General features: G+C 48.5%; 1 protein-coding gene across 1 annotated transcript in view; it reads left to right on the plus strand.

Annotated features, from left to right (window-relative positions):
- Positions 1 to 19,334, plus strand: part of DGLUCY (D-glutamate cyclase) — a 46,661-nt gene that overhangs the window by 20,661 nt on the left and 6,666 nt on the right. Inside the window, 6 exon segments of the mRNA XM_032593439.1 lie at positions 5,734 to 5,994; positions 9,665 to 9,764; positions 14,493 to 14,641; positions 18,231 to 18,239; positions 18,242 to 18,349; positions 19,042 to 19,196. Of these exon segments, the coding sequence (XP_032449330.1) occupies positions 5,734 to 5,994; positions 9,665 to 9,764; positions 14,493 to 14,641; positions 18,231 to 18,239; positions 18,242 to 18,349; positions 19,042 to 19,196 (782 nt within the window).

Here is a 19,334-nt window from a genome sequence, read left to right on the forward strand (position 1 = left end):
ATATTTTATTTTATTTTATTTTATTTTAGAGAGAGACAGAGCATGAACGGGTGAGGGTCAGAGAGAGGAAGACACAGAATCCGAAACAGGCTCCAGGCTCCGAGCTGTCAGCACAGAGCCTGACGCGGGGCTCCAACTCACGGACCGCGAGATCGTGACCTGAGCCGATGTCAGCCGCTCAACCGACTGAGCCACCCAGGCGCCCCAATTTTATTTTATTTTTTAACGTTTATTTATTTTTGAGACAGAGAGAGACAGAGCATGAACCGGTGAGGGTCAGAGAGAGGGAGACACAGAATATGAAACAGGCTCCAGGCTCTGAGCGGTCAGCACAGAGCCCAACGCGGGGCTCAAACTCACAGACCGTGAGATCATGACCTGAGCCGAAGTCAGCCGCTTAACCGACTGAGCCACCCAGGCGCCCCCACAGTGTGACTTTTTAAAAATGTTTATACTGTGTATGAATCCCCCAAAAATGCACCAAAATTCTAATGTTGGTGATCTCTGGGTAGTTCGACTATGAATAATTTTGGGGGGTTTTATTTATGTTTTTTTCCCCAAAATTGTCAACACTAAAGATAAGAGGGACTTTGGAAGGTGAGCTTATTAATTGGGCACATTGCCAGCAGGACTCAGTTGGGACCGGGTAGGTAAGAAAAGAGGGAGTATGGTTCCTAGGTAGTCAACTGGCACCATTTAAACAAGTCACCCCCGGGTTTCAGTGTCCCTAATCCCTTCTTTTTGTGCCATTGCCCTGAGGTTGGGTGCAGAATAGGCTGTGCTGGGCAACAGAGGTGAGGGCGGGGGGCTGGGTTGCCACTCGCAGATTCTGGTAGGGCAGGACCCTGCAAGAGACAGCCTCACAAGAGTTTGGAAGCAACATGTATATTGTATATTGAGTCTCAGAGAAAGGACATTCCTTCTATGGCTTGCGGCCTGCTGGCTTTCTAGACATGAGATCCACTAGGGGTCTTCTGGTTGCAAGGAGGAGGAGGTTGGCTGTAAGCCAGTCGAGGGGCTTTTCTCTTTCCCCTGCAGCACCATTTGGAAGAGCCAAATGTCTAATTTTTAAACATACGGCCAGCAGAGGGCGCTGATGTGCATGGAAAGTCCATCAATTTGCTGGCTCGTGCTCCCCAGAGAATTAAGGTGCAGCCTTCCCAGCTGCTCTCCCCGTGTTAAAAGCTTTGACACATTTCAGGGCGCCTGGGTGGCTCAGTTGATTAAGCCATTAAGCGTGACCTCATGGTTTGTGGGTTTGAGCCCTACATCCAGCTCTGTGCTGACAGTGCGAATCCTGCTTGGGATTCTCTCTCCTCCTCTCTGCCCCTCCTCTGTGTTCTCTCTTTTTCTCTCAAAATAAATAAACTTTCAAAAAAATTTAAAAGCTTTGACACATTTCATCTTATTGAATTCTTCCAGTGACCCTATGAGACAGCTATTATTAACTTTAACAGATGAGGAAACTGAGGCATATAAGGTTAAGAAACTTGCCCAAGTCCACATACCTAGCAGATGGTCGGGGAAGATATTGAATCCACGCTAACAGACTCCAAAGCCCACGATCAACAAATGTTGCATAAATTGGAATCTGAGTTTAAATCGTATATCATGGTCCCACTGGGCCAGTTAAAACAGTGCTCTGGTCTCTCCTGGCTCACACCCCATTTCTTCTGCACCTTCTCATGGGCTGTAATTCTAGACTTGGGAGCTCTTTGTACTTTGAATGTCTGGCGAAGGCATATAGTGGTCTCCCTGCTGGCCCATCTGATCCCTGTTTCCTAAGCAGATACCTGGATTGATGGTGGTGGGGCCCCTGTGGAGAGCAGAGGGGTAAGGTCAGCCTGGAGACATCGACCCTCCTGGCCAAAGTCCCAGCACCTAGACAGAGCTGATGACAGTAACATCGGTACAGAGAGCAGCAGCTGGGCAGAGTCATAGAGCAGCCAGCCAGGGTGCCTTTTTATGTTAAATAATATTGCGGCCAAGAATCAAATAGTTCCGGGACCAGTAACCAGCCTTAAAAATGTCTGATCTCAGGGTGCCTGGGTGGCTCAGTCAGTTGAGTGTCTGACTATTGATTTTGGCTCAGGTCATGGTCCCAGGGTTGTAGGATTGAGTCCAATGTTGGACTTCTCGTGGAGCATGGAGCCTACTTAAGATTCTCTCACTCTCTCCCTCTGCCCCCCTCCCCAGCTCATGATCTCTCTTTCTCTCTAAAATTAAAAAAAAAAAAAAAAAAAAAAGTCTTCTCTCTCCCCTGGGTTTGGGATCAAAGGTCTGCAGTAGCAAAATGTCCTTCAAAACCACAGGGCATAGCTTTTTGATTTTTTGTATGTCTGTTAGGTTGTTCGTTCATTCATTCATTCATTCATTGGTTCTGCAAAGAGTATGGTTTCTTTTACATATAAACCCACAGTAAATTTGAGATCTATACCTATCACAGGTGCACCTTTAAGGACATATGCATATACGGAGTTGAATGCTTATGGCTATATATATAGAGAGAGAGAGAGAGAGAGAGAGAGAGCACCTCTTACATAGTTGATCTCCTGGGTGGATTTTTTTTTTAATTTCCGCAATACTTTCTCCCTCACAAACATTCTTATCCAGGCTATATCTCTTCCACTCAGCACAAGGGTCATAAGGGAAGATGAATTATTAACTCTGCCATTAGCTCAGATAAAAAAGTAAGTAGGAAGCAAATTTACTGTAGACCCAGCACACCCTAACTTACTAAGAATGACCTAGGAGGCCATCCACAAAGCCCCCCTTCGGTGCTTAGTCAGACTGTGTCAAGGTTTGAAGCATGAGGGTTGGGGGAAAGGCAGATTCATGACTGTCCGGATGTGCCAATACGGTCTATTAAGGAACATCTTTAATCCCCAAGAGCAATAGATGCTTTTGATTCCTACTATATTACATAAGCAGATACAAGATTAATGGTGGTATACTGAGCATTACTCACTATTAGAGCCACTCAGTCATTTTTGAGACGACGTTGGCTTGCATTTGAGGTGCCTGGAGAATATGAAGGAACACAGGGTTCATAGCGATGATGCTTCTCTCATAATAAAATCATCACAAATGATGAAATCATACACTGCTCTAAATTTGACAAAGTTCTCTCTCTCCTCCTCTCACTTTTGTTATCACATCCTATGAAATAGGTTACATTCCAATTTCTTTCTTCGAAAATGTTCTTCTTTCCTTCCACCAACAGCAGTTCATACTCGTTGGAGAAGCATCAGAAAATAATGAATGTAAACAGGCAGTAAAGATGACCAGAATCGGGGCACCTGGGTGGCTCAGTCGGTTTGTGAGATCGAGCCCCCCCGACTCAGGCTCCGTGCTGACAGTGCAGAGCCTGCTTGGGGTTCTCTGTCTCCCTCTCTCTCTCTGCCCCTTCTCTGCTCTCTCTCTCTCTCTCTCAAAAGAAATAAATAAACATTAAAAAAATTACCAAAATCTCATCCCAATTAACCATTATCAGCCGTTCAATATTTGCCCTTAAAGTCTTTTACTTCAGTCTTAAACCTGTAAGACTGAAGAAATATATATAAAGAATATATATATATATATATATAGAATATATATATAGAAAGAATATATATAGAAAGAATATATATAGGGGCACCTGGGTGGCTCAGTCGGTTAAGCGTCCGACTTCGGCTCAGGTCACGATCTCGCGGTCCGTGAGTTCGAGCCCCGCGTCAGGCTCTGGGCTGATGGCTCAGAGCCTGGAGCCTGCTTCTGATTCTGTGTCTCCCTCTCTCTCTGCCCCTTCCCCGTTCATGCTCTGTCTCTCTCTGTCTCAAAAATAAATAAAATGTTAAAAAAAAAATTTAAAAAAAGAAAGAATATATATATATATTCTTTCTATATATGTAAACAAATTGTAAATATATTTTTCCTTTTATATTGCAAACATCCTTCCATGTCATTAGCTTTCTACAACATCCTTTCTAATGTTTTCCTAGAATTCCATTTGAGGAATGTGCCACCATTTATATTATTATCCTGTCACTTGGCACCACAAACAAGGCTGTGATGAACGCCTTCTGACTATGTGTGTGGACCCCCCCACAATCACTTTATGAGGGTAAATTCCTACACATGAATTGCTGGTACCACTAGAATATGCCAATCTAAGGTCAAAGCGCCCTCCAGACAAATGTTCAGTTGGCGCTCCTACCGGAGGTATGTGAAGGGCCCTTTCCCTGCACCCTCCTCCACCTGGACCCCTCCCCCCATGCTCCACTAGGAAACTGAGGTCCAGAGCAATCCAGGGATGAGGCCAAGGTCACACAGCTACCATGTTCCGACACCTGGGCTTGAATGTAAGTTTCCGGATTCTAAGTCTGGAACTGTCCCCCCACAACAGAAAGCCCAACCCTGTGTCCCTTCATGTTCTCCAGGCAGCTCAAGGCCGAGCTGACCTCCTCTGGCTGCGTCCCTCAGCCCACCTCTCATTTCAGCCACAGCTTGTGGGGGAAGTTCTGAGCCACATCCTGCCTTCACGGGGCGCAGATATGATCTGGGGTGCCCTGAATACGGACAGGGTCATGATGAAATGTGACAGGCCCTGGGAGGCTGTGCCGCCCAGTTGGGACCAGGTTGACAGTCACCAGTAGGCATCACAGCAGATGCCGCTGGCGCCCCACCTGTCTCCCCTGCCCCCAGGGGTTCACCTGCTGCTGCAGTGGGGGGTTCCCAATGGGACAGCTTCCCCACTTAGGCTCACATCTCTCTGTCCTCCACCCGAGCATGTCCTTGTACCTCCAGACCCAGCACAGCAGGCACAGCCCCGGGTGATGGGGAGTTTATGTCCTGATGGGTAACCTGCACCCAGCAGGGGACAGGGGCAGGTGCCTCAATGCCCAGTCTCCCTGTTCTCAGGCAGGACAGTCCTGAGGTGTGTACCCCACAGTTTCCTAGAGCATCTCCAGCGGGATCAGGCCCCAGCTGCCTTTGGGGTTGATTTGCTCACTCAGGCATTCTGTAGCGGCTTTTCTCCCTTTTTTCACACTTCTTCCATCTTCGGACTTCATGTTCCTGGGCTCACTTCCCACTGAAATCCCTGCCCCCAAGTCCGTGTCTCAGGGCCTTCTTCTGGTGACTCCCCGACGAGGGCAGCCCCATTGCCTCTCCTCCTTTGACGTTCTTATACGAGTTAGGATTTGCTAAGACCACGATAATAAATTGACCCCAAGATGCTTTCCTCAAATACAGTACAAGCGTGTGGCTCTCACGCAACTATCCAGAGCAGCCTTCCCAGGTGAGTGTTCACGTTCAGCAGGAAGGGGGACCTGCCCCCACCAGAAGCTCTGCCATCACACCCCGTGACCCCCAGCAGGCGCTGGTTGTCGCACCCCAGCACCCGAGAAGGGGGGTAGGCAAGGAGGTGTGTGGCAGGCCCAGAGGGGGTGCACATGACTTCCATTCACATTCCCTTTGACCCTCTCCGAATGCTGCAGAGAGAACCCAGTCCTGTGCCCTCCCCCTCCCCCACCCCCACTAACTGGAATTGCTGCTGGGCAGAGGTTGACCAGCTACCCTTTGTGAGAGGGGACAGAGGAGAAGGCATTCCAGGGAACGACCAGCCGTCTCTACCACACCCCTCAAATCCACGTGAGAAGCAAAAGGAAATCAAAAACCAAACCGCTGTTTGCATAAGTTTCGACTCGAAACACAATGACGTTTTATGATTTTTTTTTTTCCAAATAATTTTAGGCCACCGGAGGATCGGACACCTGCTCTGTAAAGGTGAGCTGCTGAGGGCCTCCCTGTCACTGTCCCACGCCCGCTCGGTGCTCGTCACCGCCGGCTTCCCCACTCACTTCAACCATGAGCCCCCAGAAGAGACAGACGGCCCATCAGGAGCCATTGCTCTGGCCGCCTGCCTACAGGCCTTGGAGAAGGAGGTCTCCGTGATCGTTGACCTGAGAGCTTCGGGTTTGTTCAAGAAACTTGTTGAAGATGCCGTTGAGCAAGGTGAGCAGCGAGATGAGGGCAGTCCATTTCCCCAAGGGGACCTCCTCGGGCAGAGGGTGGGGGTCAGCGTGTGTGGAACTCCTGCCCAGCACCCAGCACAGGGCTGTGCACTAGGCAGGGGCATTTGTCGTAAAGCTCAGAACAACTCTCTGGTATAAGCAGCATTATATCCGCGTTTTATGGATGAAGAGGCTGAGCCTCTGAGAAGTCCAGGTGATTTCCCCGGATGGGAATGGTGAGCTGGGGTTTGAACCCCGGTCCTTCAGGCTCCAGGTCCCAAGGTCCCACTGTGCACCTGCTCCCCTCCCTATAAGAGCCCTGGTGACCTGCAGAGGACTCAGCAGCCCTGGCCAGCCCTGGACCCCCGCCCCCCAGTCAGAGGCGGGATAGTCAAGAACAGAGTGGCTGAAGGGCTCAGGTGGCAGAGTCCCTCCCGGGGCCGCATGGGTGGGGATGCCCCATGCTGCACAGGTTCCCAGAGCACCCAGGTGGCACGAGAGCTGCAAACAGCGCTGGGGTGAGGCTGTGCTGCTGACGTCTGTGCACCACGATCGGCCTGGGGGGCACTGTGAGCAAGTCTCTTCACCCGTCCTCCCTTCCACAGGTGGTGTTTGGGCATCAGCTGGGAGCCTGGTGCTCTACCCTGCTTCCCATTGCCTACCTCTCTGTGTTCTTTAGAGAGACATTTTTTCCCTTTAGCCTCTAAAAAGGGCTTCAATGAAGCTCTTCGTGAAGATGAAAAAATTCTGGAGAGGGATGGTGGGGTGCTCGTCAAACAACGTTGCGAATGTATTCGATGCCGGGCAAATGCACACGTAGAAATGGCTAAGAGAGTAAACTTTACATTATGTATTTTACCAAAATCACAACGTTTTAAGAGTTTTTAAAAGAGTGCAGGTTGGAGCCTCGGGGTGAGAAATCTATTAGCCACACAAATGGAGAAGTCGAGTAGGCAGATCTACGAGTCAAGGTCAGGAGAGCAGTCTGGGCTGGAAAGATAAATCGGAGAGCAGTTGGCATATTGATGGTCTTTTAAGTCCAGACACAGGGTGAGATCACCGAGGGAATACGAGACGGAGGAAAGGGCCCAGGGTTGCCCCCTTGGGACGCTCCCCAGGGAGAGGCTGAGGGGAAGAGGGGGAGCCAGCAGGGAGATGGAGAAGGGAGTAGCTGCCCTGAGGACAGAGGAAAACTTACCGACTGTGTTGTCAACACGGAGAAGGGACGGGCCGCGGTGGCAGCCACCGCCAACAGGCTGGCAGTCTTTTTTCCATCTGACAGCCGGGTCCGGTATTTTTAGCCGCGCGCGTTCCCAGAAGCAGGTCTGCTCTCTGCTCACCTGCTCGCTGGCTCCAACTCCGGCGGCACAAGAGCTCAGAACTGGGGCTCGCTCAGCCGGGCGGGTTAGCAGGTGGAATCTACTGGGTTAGGTTGTGCAGAAATTTCATTACATGTGGACGAAGAAAGCAAAAGAGATTTGGCCCTTTTGATGAAAACTATTTCAGTTCTTTTTATAACCAAAGGCTGCACATGTTTAAAGAAGAAAGAGCTTAGTCATTTCTTCCCTGTCTTGAGCATAAATGGACCAAACTGATAAATTGGTTCTTCGTAGCTCAGGTGCAAGTTCTCATCTTGCCCTGACATTCCTTGGCAGGGGCTCTTTCTGTGTGCCCCCCTCTTGGAGGTATGTTATGTGCCCCGCCCTGTTTGGCCCCTGGTACCCCTTCTTACGGGAATGCTGTATCCTTGATCCAACGTCAAGAAAGTAAGAAACCACCAGCCTTAACTTAGCACCTACTATGCACCAGCCTCCCCCAGCTCAGTGCTTGGCACATATCCTATCACTGCATCCACAGCACTTCTGGGGGAAGGAAGCATGATTAACCCCATTTGCAGAGGAGGAAACTACCACTAAGGGAATTTCTGTGACTTGTCCAAGATCACACAGCTAGGAACGTAGCTTCCCACCCAGGGGGGTTTTAGTCAGTCTTCGTGCCGGGCCACCAGGCTGCTCCTCACAGCACAGAAATGGGCTGGATCTTTCAGCCTGCTGTGACCACCCCCCGCACCCCCCTCCCTGCCCATTCCCTGGCCTGCCCCATGTAGAATGTGCTCAGTGAGTTTCCCTTAGTGGACTGACTGCCCTCCTCTTGTCTTTCCCCCTTAGACATGGGGTGGGGCTGGAGAGAGAGGTTGGAGGGAGGCCCTTTAGGGTCTCTGACAATGATTCTGGCCCCTCCACCCTACTGTGGCAGTTCCCAAAGGGCTTGGGGCAACAACACGGTGAAGCTGGGCCATCCCGAATCCACATTTGTTATATAAGCACATGGTCGTAACATAGACCTTACCTGGGCTGGGTTTATGTGAGGGGTGTGAGGGGCTGATGACGGAGATTATGACACCCCCTCTGGTCCACAGAGCAGTCTGGGGGGTCCTGCAGAACCAGTGGGATCATGAGCGCCGGGTCCGATCCCTGTCGCAGGCCCTCTGTTAGGCGTCTCAAGCTCTGCGGGGAGACCTCATCCTGGGCCAGTGAAGGCGCATGGGTTCCACCCCAAACTGCTGTGAGGTCTTAGTTAAAGAAAATCAAGTCAATTTTATTTTTATTTTTATTTTTTTTTAAGAAAGATTGAACTAGTTTCAATCTATCCCAAGAAGGAGACTATTTTTTTTTTTAATATTTACTTATTTTTTGAGATTCAGAGAGAGACAGAGCTCGAGCCGGGGAGAAGCAGAGAAAGAAAGAGACACAGAATCTGATGCAGGCTCTAGGCTCTGAGCTGTCAGCACAGAGCCTGAAGCGGGGCTAGAACTCACGAAACCGTGAGATCACGACCAGAGCAGAAACCAAGGGTCAGATGCTTAACCGACTGAGCCACCAGCTGCCCCAAGTCAGTTTATTTTAATTTGGAATTTGTGTGTGCTTCCCATGTATTCTACAATAATATGTATTATTATTGTAATTAGAAAGGTGCCTTTTTTGAGAGTCAAACTCACTTTTGGAAATCACTTTACTATCAGTAGCTAACTCCAGGCCCAGACTCTGGGACCTCTCTTCTGTTGTTCTCGAACTTCCCCAAGGGTGTGCAGGGAGGGGAGGGTGGGGACCAGATGAGAACTTAGGGTGGAAACTGAGGTCGTGACACTGACCTCCATGTTCAGCTTTGCCTAAGTTATTTAGCATCTCTGAGCCTCAGTTTCCCTCTTCTGTAAAATGGGATTCATAATGGTTCTTATCACATAGAATTGTTGTGCCAGTTAAATGAAAGCATGCATGTCACATACTTAGTGGAGAGCTGCCTCCCTGTCACCTGGGCACCTAAATATGTCCTCAGCGCTCACAAGGACAGTGAGCCAGAATAGGTAGGCCTCCGATCACATGGTGTTATGGACATCTACATGCAGCCTATTTGCTAGCCCACAATATTGGTGCCACTAGCCCAGTTCCACTCAGGGTCACACACTCCACCAGCCCTGGGGTTTACTCACGACTAAAAGGAAGCAAGTATTTTTGCATCCAGGTCTTGGCTTTCCTAGCAAAGTATTCTACAGGTAGGTGCTGCTCACCCATGATGATGATCCTCTCCAAAGAAGCTTTTGAAAAGCCAACGTGAATTTCCAAAATGCAGCACTAGGGCTGATGCGTCCACCCTCTGCCTTTACTTTCAAGGGGTCCTGAAGACACAGATCCCCATATTAACTCTCCAAGGTGAATCAGCGGGAGCTGCTCAGGCATTTCTCTGCAAAGATGGGGACCCCAAGTCACCTAGGTATGTATGTCACCTCCCAGTGTGAGTGGTGGTGGTGGAAAAGCCCACACGCTATTAACTTTGACAACTCCAGAGAGGACAGAACCTCGGGGTTCTGATGGGCCAGGCTGGAGGGTCTCAAGCTGTACTGGGGGCTTCGCAGAGGGTCTCTGGGAGTGGCAGGTCCCTGAGAGATGGCATGTCTTCTCCATAGAGGGAGACCATAGGACAATTATAAAAAACAAAACCTTAACAGTTTCTCAAACTGGGTCATGACCCATCAGAGGGGAGTGAATCATTCCAGTGGGGGTAACCAGCACCTTTGGAAGGTGAAATAGAAATAGAAATACCATTGTATGTTTTAAGTCATCATGTTAAGTACTGTCATGAAACTTTATGCAAGTGTGTGTGCCTTTTTAATGTTTATTTTTGAGAGACAGAGACAGAGTGTGAGTGGGGGAGGGGCAGAGAGAGAGGGAGACACAGAATCCGAAGCAGGTTCCAGGCTCTGAACTGTCAGCATAGAGCACGATGCAGGTCTCGAACTCACAAACTGTGAGATCATGACCTGAGCCAAAATCAGACACTTAACTGACTGAGCCACCCAGGTGCCCCCAAGTACGTGTATTTTTTTTTACTGTGTGTTATGATCAAACATTTTGAAAAATATTTTTATAGTAGGTAGGGATGAATTTCAGATCTTATAATTTTTTTTTTTAATTTTTTTTTCAACGTTTTTATTTATTTTTGGGACAGAGAGAGACAGAGCATGAACGGGGGAGGGGCAGAGACAGAGGGAGACACAGAATCGGAAACAGGCTCCAGGCTCCGAGCCATCAGCCCAGAGCCTGACGCGGGGCTCGAACTCACGCACCGCGAGATCGTGACCTGGCTGAAGTCGGACGCTTAACCGACTGCGCCACCCAGGCGCCCCCTTTTTTTTTTTTTTTTAAATTTTTTTTTTCAACGCGATCTTATAATTTTTAATACCGTGTTCTGCAAACGTTTTTGACAAAAGTAATACATAATACATTTTGCGTTGCAAAACAGTACACATGCATGCACACACAACTAGAACAGAAGATTCAAAAAACAGTATTTTCTGACATTTTCTATTCCAGTCTGTTCTATTCTGTTCTTCGGTGTTCTATTTTATTTTTCTGGAAATGCTGATGTGGCCTAATTTATTTCACAACCCACTAATGAGTGTCCCATTAGAACTTAAAACACTGACTTAATAGGCCTGGAGGGCATAGCTTTACTGCATGTCACAGCAGAATTTGGTGATCATAATGACAACCCTGAGTCACCAATGAAAAGTTCAATCATGGAGCTGATATGCTATTTAAAGCTGCAAGAACATGTATGGTTCATATTAGAGATGTTTCTATTCTGCAAACAGTTGGCATATAAACAAAGCTCCGGATCTCCGGGGAGAAGCTGGAACATTCTCTTGTGTGAGATCCCCGATGGCAGTTAACACAGGTGCTGTTCCGTTTGCTGAATGGAGAGAGGTGGAGAGAGGGTTCTGCTCTCTTTGGAGAAGATGCATTAACTCTTTCCAGGGAACAGGCTTCCCAGGAGTGGATTACTTCCCACTGTAGCTAAATGGACCCTGCAGGCCTAGAAAAAAAAAATCAATCCACCTTCATGAGGTATATAACTGAATTCTCCTGGGGGGAAGATCCAGAAATGGTGTTCTCCCTGCAGAACAGAGAATGTGTTGGAGGTCTTGTAAACAGCTTTTTCAACGACATTGATACAGATCTAGAGGAAATTCAGGGTCAAAGCTCTTTCCTCCTGGGGCGCCTGGGTGGCTCAGTCAGCTAAGCGTCCGACCCTTGGTTTCGACTCAAGTCATGATGTCACGGTTCGTGGGTTTGAGCCCTGCATCAAGATCCACACTGACAGCGCAGAGACCTCTTGGGATTCTCTGTCTCCCTCTCTCTCTCTCTCTGCCCTTTCCTGCTCACTCTCTCTGCCTCTCTCTCAAAATAAATAAATAAACTTAAAAAAAAAAAAAAAAAGCTCCTTCCTTTTGTTGATTCTGCTTCTCAGTGGTTGCCTTTTTCTGCCGTGGACATGTAGCCTCAGGATTACATTCCAAAACCTACCCGGTGGCCTATTCATCCAGGCATATATGATGTCACCACATTATGCACAACCAGAGGGCACAGACCAGGCATAAAGATTTTGTTTTTTTTCAACGTTTATTTATTTTTGGGACAGAGAGAGACAGAGCATGAACGGGGGAGGGGCAGAGAGAGAGGGAGACACAGAATGGGAAACAGGCTCCAGGCTCTGAGCCATCAGCCCAGAGCCTGACGCGGGGCTCGAACTCACGCACCGCGAGATCGTGACCTGGCTGAAGTCGGACGCTTAACCGACTGCGCCACCCAGGCGCCCCAAGATTTTGTTTTTTAAAAACATGTACAGGGGCACCTGGGTGGCTCAGTCGGTTAAGCGTCCGACTTCAGCTCAGGTCATGATCTCACAGACTGTGAGTTCAAGCCCCACATCGGGCTCTGTGCTGACAGCTCAGAGCCTGGAGCCTGCTTCAGATTCTGTGTCTCCCTCTCTCTGTCCTCTCCCTGCTCTCTCTCTGTCTCTGTCTCTCAAAAATAAATAAACATAAAAAAATATTTTTAATAAAATAGAAATAAAAACATGTACAGAAAAAGCATTCAGAGCTTAATGTTTTGTTTTTTTTTTAATGTAGTAAAATATACATAACATAAATGTTGCCACTTTAACCATTTTAAGTGTGCAGTTCAGTGGCATTAAGGTGTATTCGCATTGTCGTGGGTCCATCTCCAGGACCTTTTCATCTCCCAAACGGCAATGCTGTCCCCATTAAACAGTGACTTTCCATCCCCCACCCCGGCCCCAACCCCGACCCCAACCCTTCTACTTCCTGTCTCCATGAATCAACTGCTCTAGTACCTCATAAAGGTGAGATCCTACAGTATTCGTTCTTCTGTGATTGGCTGATTTCGGTCGGCAAATTATCCACAAGTTTCATCCATGTTGTAGCACGTGCCAGAATTTCTGTCCTTTTTGAGGACGCACCGCTTTTGGTTCTTTTTGCTCGTCTGTCGGTGGGCACTGGGCTGCTTCTACCGTTCGCTTGGTGGGAACACCGCTGTCGTGAGCAAGGATGCGCAATATCTCTTGGAGACCCCGCTGTCCGTTCTTTTGTGGAATTTCTGGTTCGCGTGGTGATTCTATTTTACGTGTTTTGAGCAACCACCACACAGTTTCCCACAGCAAAGATTTTTAAAAATTTTTAACGTCTACTTATTTTTGAGAGAGGGAGAGAGACAGAGCATGAGCGGCGGAGGGGCGGAGAGAGAGGAAGACACAGAATCCGAAGCAGGCTCCAGACTCTGAGCTGTCAGCACAGAGCCCGATGTGGGCTCGAACTCACAGACCGCGAGATCATGACCCGAGCTGAAGTCAACGCTTAACCACCTAGCTACCTGTAGCAAAGATTTTAAAGAACTCCATCATGGGAGGATTTGCAGAAATAAAGAAGTGTGATTTTCATGTTTTTAAATTGGATAATCAAGACAGTATTTTCCCGAGGTGGGTGGGGGATAGGCTATATGGCGGTGGGCATTAAGGAGGACGCTTGTGATGAGCACTGGGCATTGTAGATCAGTGATGAGTCACTGCATTCTACTCCTGAAACCAATATTGCACTGTCTGTTAACTAACTAGAATTTAAATAAAAACTTAAAAATAGTGGAGAAAAAAAGATAATATTCCTCCTAATAGTGATAACATCCACAACTACTACCACTTACCGTGCACTGAGTGGGTGCAGGGCCCTCTGCTAAGCACCTCTTGTGCATTTTCTCCACTATATTGTTGAAGCCTCTTTCAAACCCGGGGAAGTAGATATTGCAGGCACAGTGTCCAAAAATGAGGCCGAGGGAGGCTGCTTTCAGCCCTGTATGAGACAGGTCCCCTTGTCAGGTCATCCGAGGTAGCAAATGTGGGTCAGAGAGGTTAAGCACTTGGCCAAGGCCAGGAGCGGGAGGATCTGGACTCAGAGCCTACACCATCTGATTCCATAGCCCACAAGCTTACCGCTGCTCCCTGTGCCTCTTATCTAATCCCCGTCTTGTATTAGATTCATTCGTCTTCCATTTCAACTCTTTTTTAAGTCTGTTTGTGTTCGTAAACCGAACAAGAACCTAGAAGAAGCCACAAGTGGGCCAGGAGCAGCCAACGCTCCAACCCCTGGGTGCTGGTGCCCACTGGCTAGTGGAGATGGGGCAGGGCATCAGCAGCGTCAAGCACGTGACCCTGACCATTGGCCTTCTCAATCTCACAGCCTCTGACTCTAATGAACCGCTAGAGATTCTGATGAGATTTTTAGTGATCTGATCGAGGGGCACCTGGGTGGCTCAGTCAGTTAAGCATCTGACTCTTGGTTTCGGCTCAGGTCATAATCTCACGGTTCCTGAGTTCCAGGCCCGAGTCTGGCTCTATGCTGACAGTGCAGAGCCTGCTTGGGATTTTCTCTCTCTGCCCCTCCCTCCTCTCAAAATAAACAAATAAACTTAAAAAAAAAATGATCTGATCAACTAGCCCCCAGCACAGGCCGTGGCACACATAAATGTTGAGTCAAATTCTGTAGGAATGAAGGAATCAAAGAGAGCACAAGGGTCCTTCACACAAACACATGACCCAACAAGTCAGCCACACCCTCCATAAACCCCCTATGCCCTTGCTTCCTGGCAGATTCGACCATCTGGTGGCAATTGAGCGCACAGGAAGGGCCGCCAATGGTAATTGCTATAATGCGAGGAAGATGAGCATCAGGCACTGGGTTGACCCCACTGATGATCTTTTCCTGGCAGCACAGAAGATTCCTGGAATCTCAGCTACTGGTAAGCCGGGAGCACAGAGGATTCAACAAGAGCGTGTCTGCACTAAACGCCTTTTTAGTTGACTATTGAACAGGTGACATGAAGGAGTTCTATGGGGTCCATAGTTTTTCTACTCCAGAGATGTTCTTTGTTTATTGTGATCTGTGTAGACAATAACAACATTATCACTTAGAAATCCAACATTCCCACAGCAAGAAAGGAAAATGACGCTTTAGCATATTCTATTCCCCCAACTCTAAAATATTAAAGCTAATAGTAAAATAGGGGCACCTGGCTGGCTCAGTCAGTTAAGCATCCGACTCTGGGTTTCGGCTCAGGCCATGATCTATGGTTTTGTGGGTTAGAGTCCCGTGTCAGGCTGTGTGTGGCAGTGTGGAGCCTGCTTGGGATTCTCTGTCTCCTTCTCTCTCTGTCCCCTCCCCCACTCACACTCTCTCTTTCTCAAATAAATAAACTTAAAAAAAACTAATAGTAAAATAATAATAATAATAAAATCAAGGCATAACATATTCTTTTAGTCATGCAGGACCAATGCACCATGTATATACTGTGCTTCATCTTATAAGAGCTTTAGTTTTGAAATATATCTTGAATATATGATTAGTGCAATATTCCGATTGCTAATAATATAATGTGATCATTTGTGTTTGTACAGAACTTCATCGCTTTCAAAGAGGTTTCACATCCATATATTGTTGAAGCCTCTTTAAAACCTTGGGAAGTAGGTAAGGTAGAGTGTCCAAAAATGAGGCCTATGGAGGTTCCTCATGGTCGCTGAGCCCATTAGTGTTGCTGGTAGAATTAGGAGTCCAGACTCCCAGGACCCCTCCAAACATGCTTTTCATGGAATCACGTTGCTTTAACTGAATTTCTGAAAGGCTTGCTGTAACTCCCAGAGTAGTGTTCTTCCCCTGGGAGTAGGTGTAGACCCTGGGGTAATTAAGGCAAGTTTCTCTGTTCTGTGTTTATTTGTTCTCTTCATTCAAACACTTCAGAGTGTTTCCCAGACTCATTAGTCTCCTTTGGCTTTTGAGGTTGGATGAGACAATGAAAGTCTTCCTGGCTGGGTAGAAAATTTCTGCAAATCGCCTGGTCTTTCCCAGAAGAGGCCGTGGGTGTGGTGCCCACAGCACAGTTGGCTTGGGCTTCCTGTCTCTCGAGGCTGGCCAGGCGAAGGACCTGAGGGCTGGAGGAAGGCGTGCCCAGGGCGGGGAGGGAAGGGGTCTCCAAGTCCAAAGGGGCCATCAGGGTCTGAAGGAGCTGCTCTTCCCCTGATGAATGGACCCCTAATCTTTGCTCATCCCCCTAAGATCCCAGAGGACACAGGTAGAGCTTGCTGTTTGTGCCTTCCAATTGCCCCTTTTTTGTGGGCCCTTGGACCCCTCTCTTACCCAAAGGATCCCAAGCTTCTCCTGTGATTTCCCCCAGCACCCCCTTCTCAGCAGGACCACCCCTGGTCTTTTCTCCCCTCTGCTCCATCAACACCCTGTTTTCCTCAGTTTCCACCGGCAGCTACCTTGTCATGGACGTACTACCGACCACCCAGGACCTAGGTGCCATCCCTCTTGGAGATTCTGGGAATGCCATCAAGTGAGGCAAACAAGGACTCACCTGAGGAGCAAACAAGATAAAATTCATAAAATGCAAAAGAGCAGAGACAGAAATAGACAAAATACCAATGCTGGGGTTATTTTTTCCCTTCATTCAGTAGCCTGTCGTGGACCCAGAAAATTTTTCAGAGAGAAATCCTCAGGGTGTGGACCTAAGGCATCTGGCCATTCACAACAGTCTGATTCTTTGGGCTGCGTCCAGGTCTCTGGCACTCGAGGTGGGGTAGCTCTGGTCCCTGTCCACCATCTCACAGTGAATGCTAGCCTCTGGTGGAATGCTTCCACGCATTCCAGGCCTTTCTAGAAACAGACACAAAAAGAGCCATGCAACCTTTCTGCAGGCTTGCATGGCCTGGCCCTCTGCCCTTGAGGCCCTTGGACAAGTGCTTTGGGTAAGCGGTTATCTTAAGGCAGCCACAACCCTCTCCTGGAGGCAGATTCAGCTGACCTCTGGCCTACAGAAGTCTCCAGAAATACCTGGACACAGGACCAAACGGTGTTCCTCTAGCACCACCTCAGATGGGTAGGCTGCAGAGTTAGTTATAATTTTTTTTTTTTTTTTTTTTTTGGAGAGAGAGAGAGAGAGAGAGACAGAGCAGAGAAGGGACAGAGAGAGAGGGAGACACAGAATCTGAAGCAGGCTTCAGGCTCCAAGCCGTGAGCACAGAGCCCGACTCGGGGCTCAGACTCGGGGCTCGAATTCGTGGACCGCGGGATCATGGCCTGAGCTGAAGTCAGTCGCTTAACTGAGCCACCCAGGTGCCCCTGGTTAGATTTTTTTGCATCCTGTTCCTGTGAGGGTGGTGCAGCCTGGTAATTATTTTTAGCCAGTTCACCTATCTTCAACACCATTCCTTTCACAGAAGAATTAAATCATTTCTGATATTGATTTATTCTAACGTATTTGCGCTGGCATTTATTGTGCTAATTAACAAACCCTCTGGTGCTGCTTATCAGATCGCCTTTAGGCTGTGGTCTCTTTCCAGTGCTAACCAACCACCCCTGTGGTATGTGTTCCTCATTAGGCTACTCCACAAGCAACCAGGCACCCTTCTGGTGTAGATTAACTGACACACATATATTTCATACTCTTTTTTTTTTTTATGTTTATTTATTTTTGAGAGAGAGACAGAGCATGAGTGGGGGAGGGGCAGAGAGAGAGGGAGACACAGAATCTGAAGCAGGCTCCAGGCTCTGAGCTCTCAGCACAGAGCCTGATGTGGGGCTCAAACTCACGAACTGTGAGATCATGACCGGAGCCGAAGTTGGACACCCAACCGACTGAGCCACCCAGGCTCAGTCTTTAATTTACATTAAATTACAGAATTGACCTTTACAATCTGTATCAGCTCCCCAGCACATGGATGGGGTTCAGGGCCTTCCTTGAAGCCCCTCTGTAAGCAGGAGTCACTCAAAAGTTGAGGAACCACAGCTGCGTCTCCCTCGGGCTTGGTAACATCAGCATAGGGCGTATTCCATCTGTGACTAGAGAGCATGACTCAGTAGGGCCCTGGCCACATTCTAGTGAGTTCCAAACTTCAACTCCCTTTTTAAAAAAAACTTTGTATGTTTTATTTATTTTTGAGAGAGAGAGAGAGAGACAGAGCACTAGTGAGGGAGGGGCAGGGAGAGAGGGAGACATAGAATCTGAAGCAGGGGCTCCAGGCTCTGAGCCCTCAGCCCAGGGACCAACACAGGGCTCGAACCCATGAACTGTGGAATCATGACCTGAGCCGAAGTTGGGCACTTAACCTGCTGAGCCACCCAGGCGCCCCTCAACTCAATTTTAACTAAAGAAGTTCCTAGAAGATCTGAAGGAGAAGTACATCTCCTAGTTGTCTGAAAATGTACCCAGAAGCAACCCTTTTTCCTAACCTGAGGCAACAAAACACGTGGGGGGGGGGACCGTCCTGCCGCACAACGAGCCCCCATTTTGCCCAATCCTATACACACACTGACTTGGTTCCCCTTGCCTTCAGGGGTCGGTGATGGGGCAATCAGCTTGGGAAGGGCAAAGTCAAGGAGGCTGTGAAAAGACACATGTGAAATGGGGATGTGATTGCCTGTGATGTGGAGGCTGACTTTGCTGTCATCACTGGTGAGTATTCACATGGCGGGCCAGTCAGGCCCAGGTCTGCGCTGGGGCCCAAGAATCTATGTTTCTAACAAGTTCCCAGGAGCTCCTGGTGCCACTGGTCTTTTTTTTTTTTTTTTAATGTTTATTTATTTTTGAGCGAGACAGAGTGTGAGTGGGGGAGGGGCAGAGAGAGAGGGAGACACAGAATCTGAAGCAGGCTCCAGGCTCTGAACTGTCCGTGTTGAAGAATTTTTTTTACCTCAATACCCGGGGTTTGTTGTCTCATTGCTTTGAAGAATGAAGATGTGGACACAAACTGAGCAGCAGGCAATAGTTTATTAGACTATAAGATTACTCTTACTTACAAAGTAAGTAAGACCCTATAGACAAGGGTCTTTATTTTATAGGGTTTTGGTCAGCCCCTTCCCTTCCCTCTTGTTTCTTCTCAGGTCCTACCCTTATTGACTGGATAACTCTAGATGCTGGGTGGTCCATTCCTGATTGGCTTGTTTCCATCGTATGAGGGGTGGTCTATGGCCATACCGTTCCTTGTGGGTCATAGGTTTTATGGTCACCGAAGTTGGACACTCAACCGACTGAGCCACCCACACCCCCCTTGGGGCCACTCTTTGAGATGAGTTCTGCTGCTTAGAGGCAGGGTGATGGACCCCATAAGCTTTCCAATTCTATGGTAGAATCTTTTTCTGTTCTAGGTGTTTCTAACTGGGGAGGCTGTGCCTTGGCCTGTGTGCTGTACATCCTCAACTCATGTGAGGTCCACAGACATTACCTCCTAAGGGAGGCAGTTGGACCCTCCAGAGCACCTGGGGAGCAGGACTGGGCTCAGGCCCTTCCATCCGTTGCTAAGGTAACACACCCCAGCTGGCCACTCCCTGCAGGAGAGGCAGGGCTTTCAGGCTTTCAGCCCAGGGCCAGGACCACTGCTGCCTGTTAACAGCCAGAGGCAGAGCCTGCCTATGTAGGGGAGCAAAATTTGCCACCACAA

The sequence above is a fragment of the Lynx canadensis genome, chromosome B3 (genome assembly GCF_007474595.2).
Source record: "Lynx canadensis isolate LIC74 chromosome B3, mLynCan4.pri.v2, whole genome shotgun sequence".
NCBI lineage: Eukaryota > Metazoa > Chordata > Mammalia > Carnivora > Felidae > Lynx > Lynx canadensis.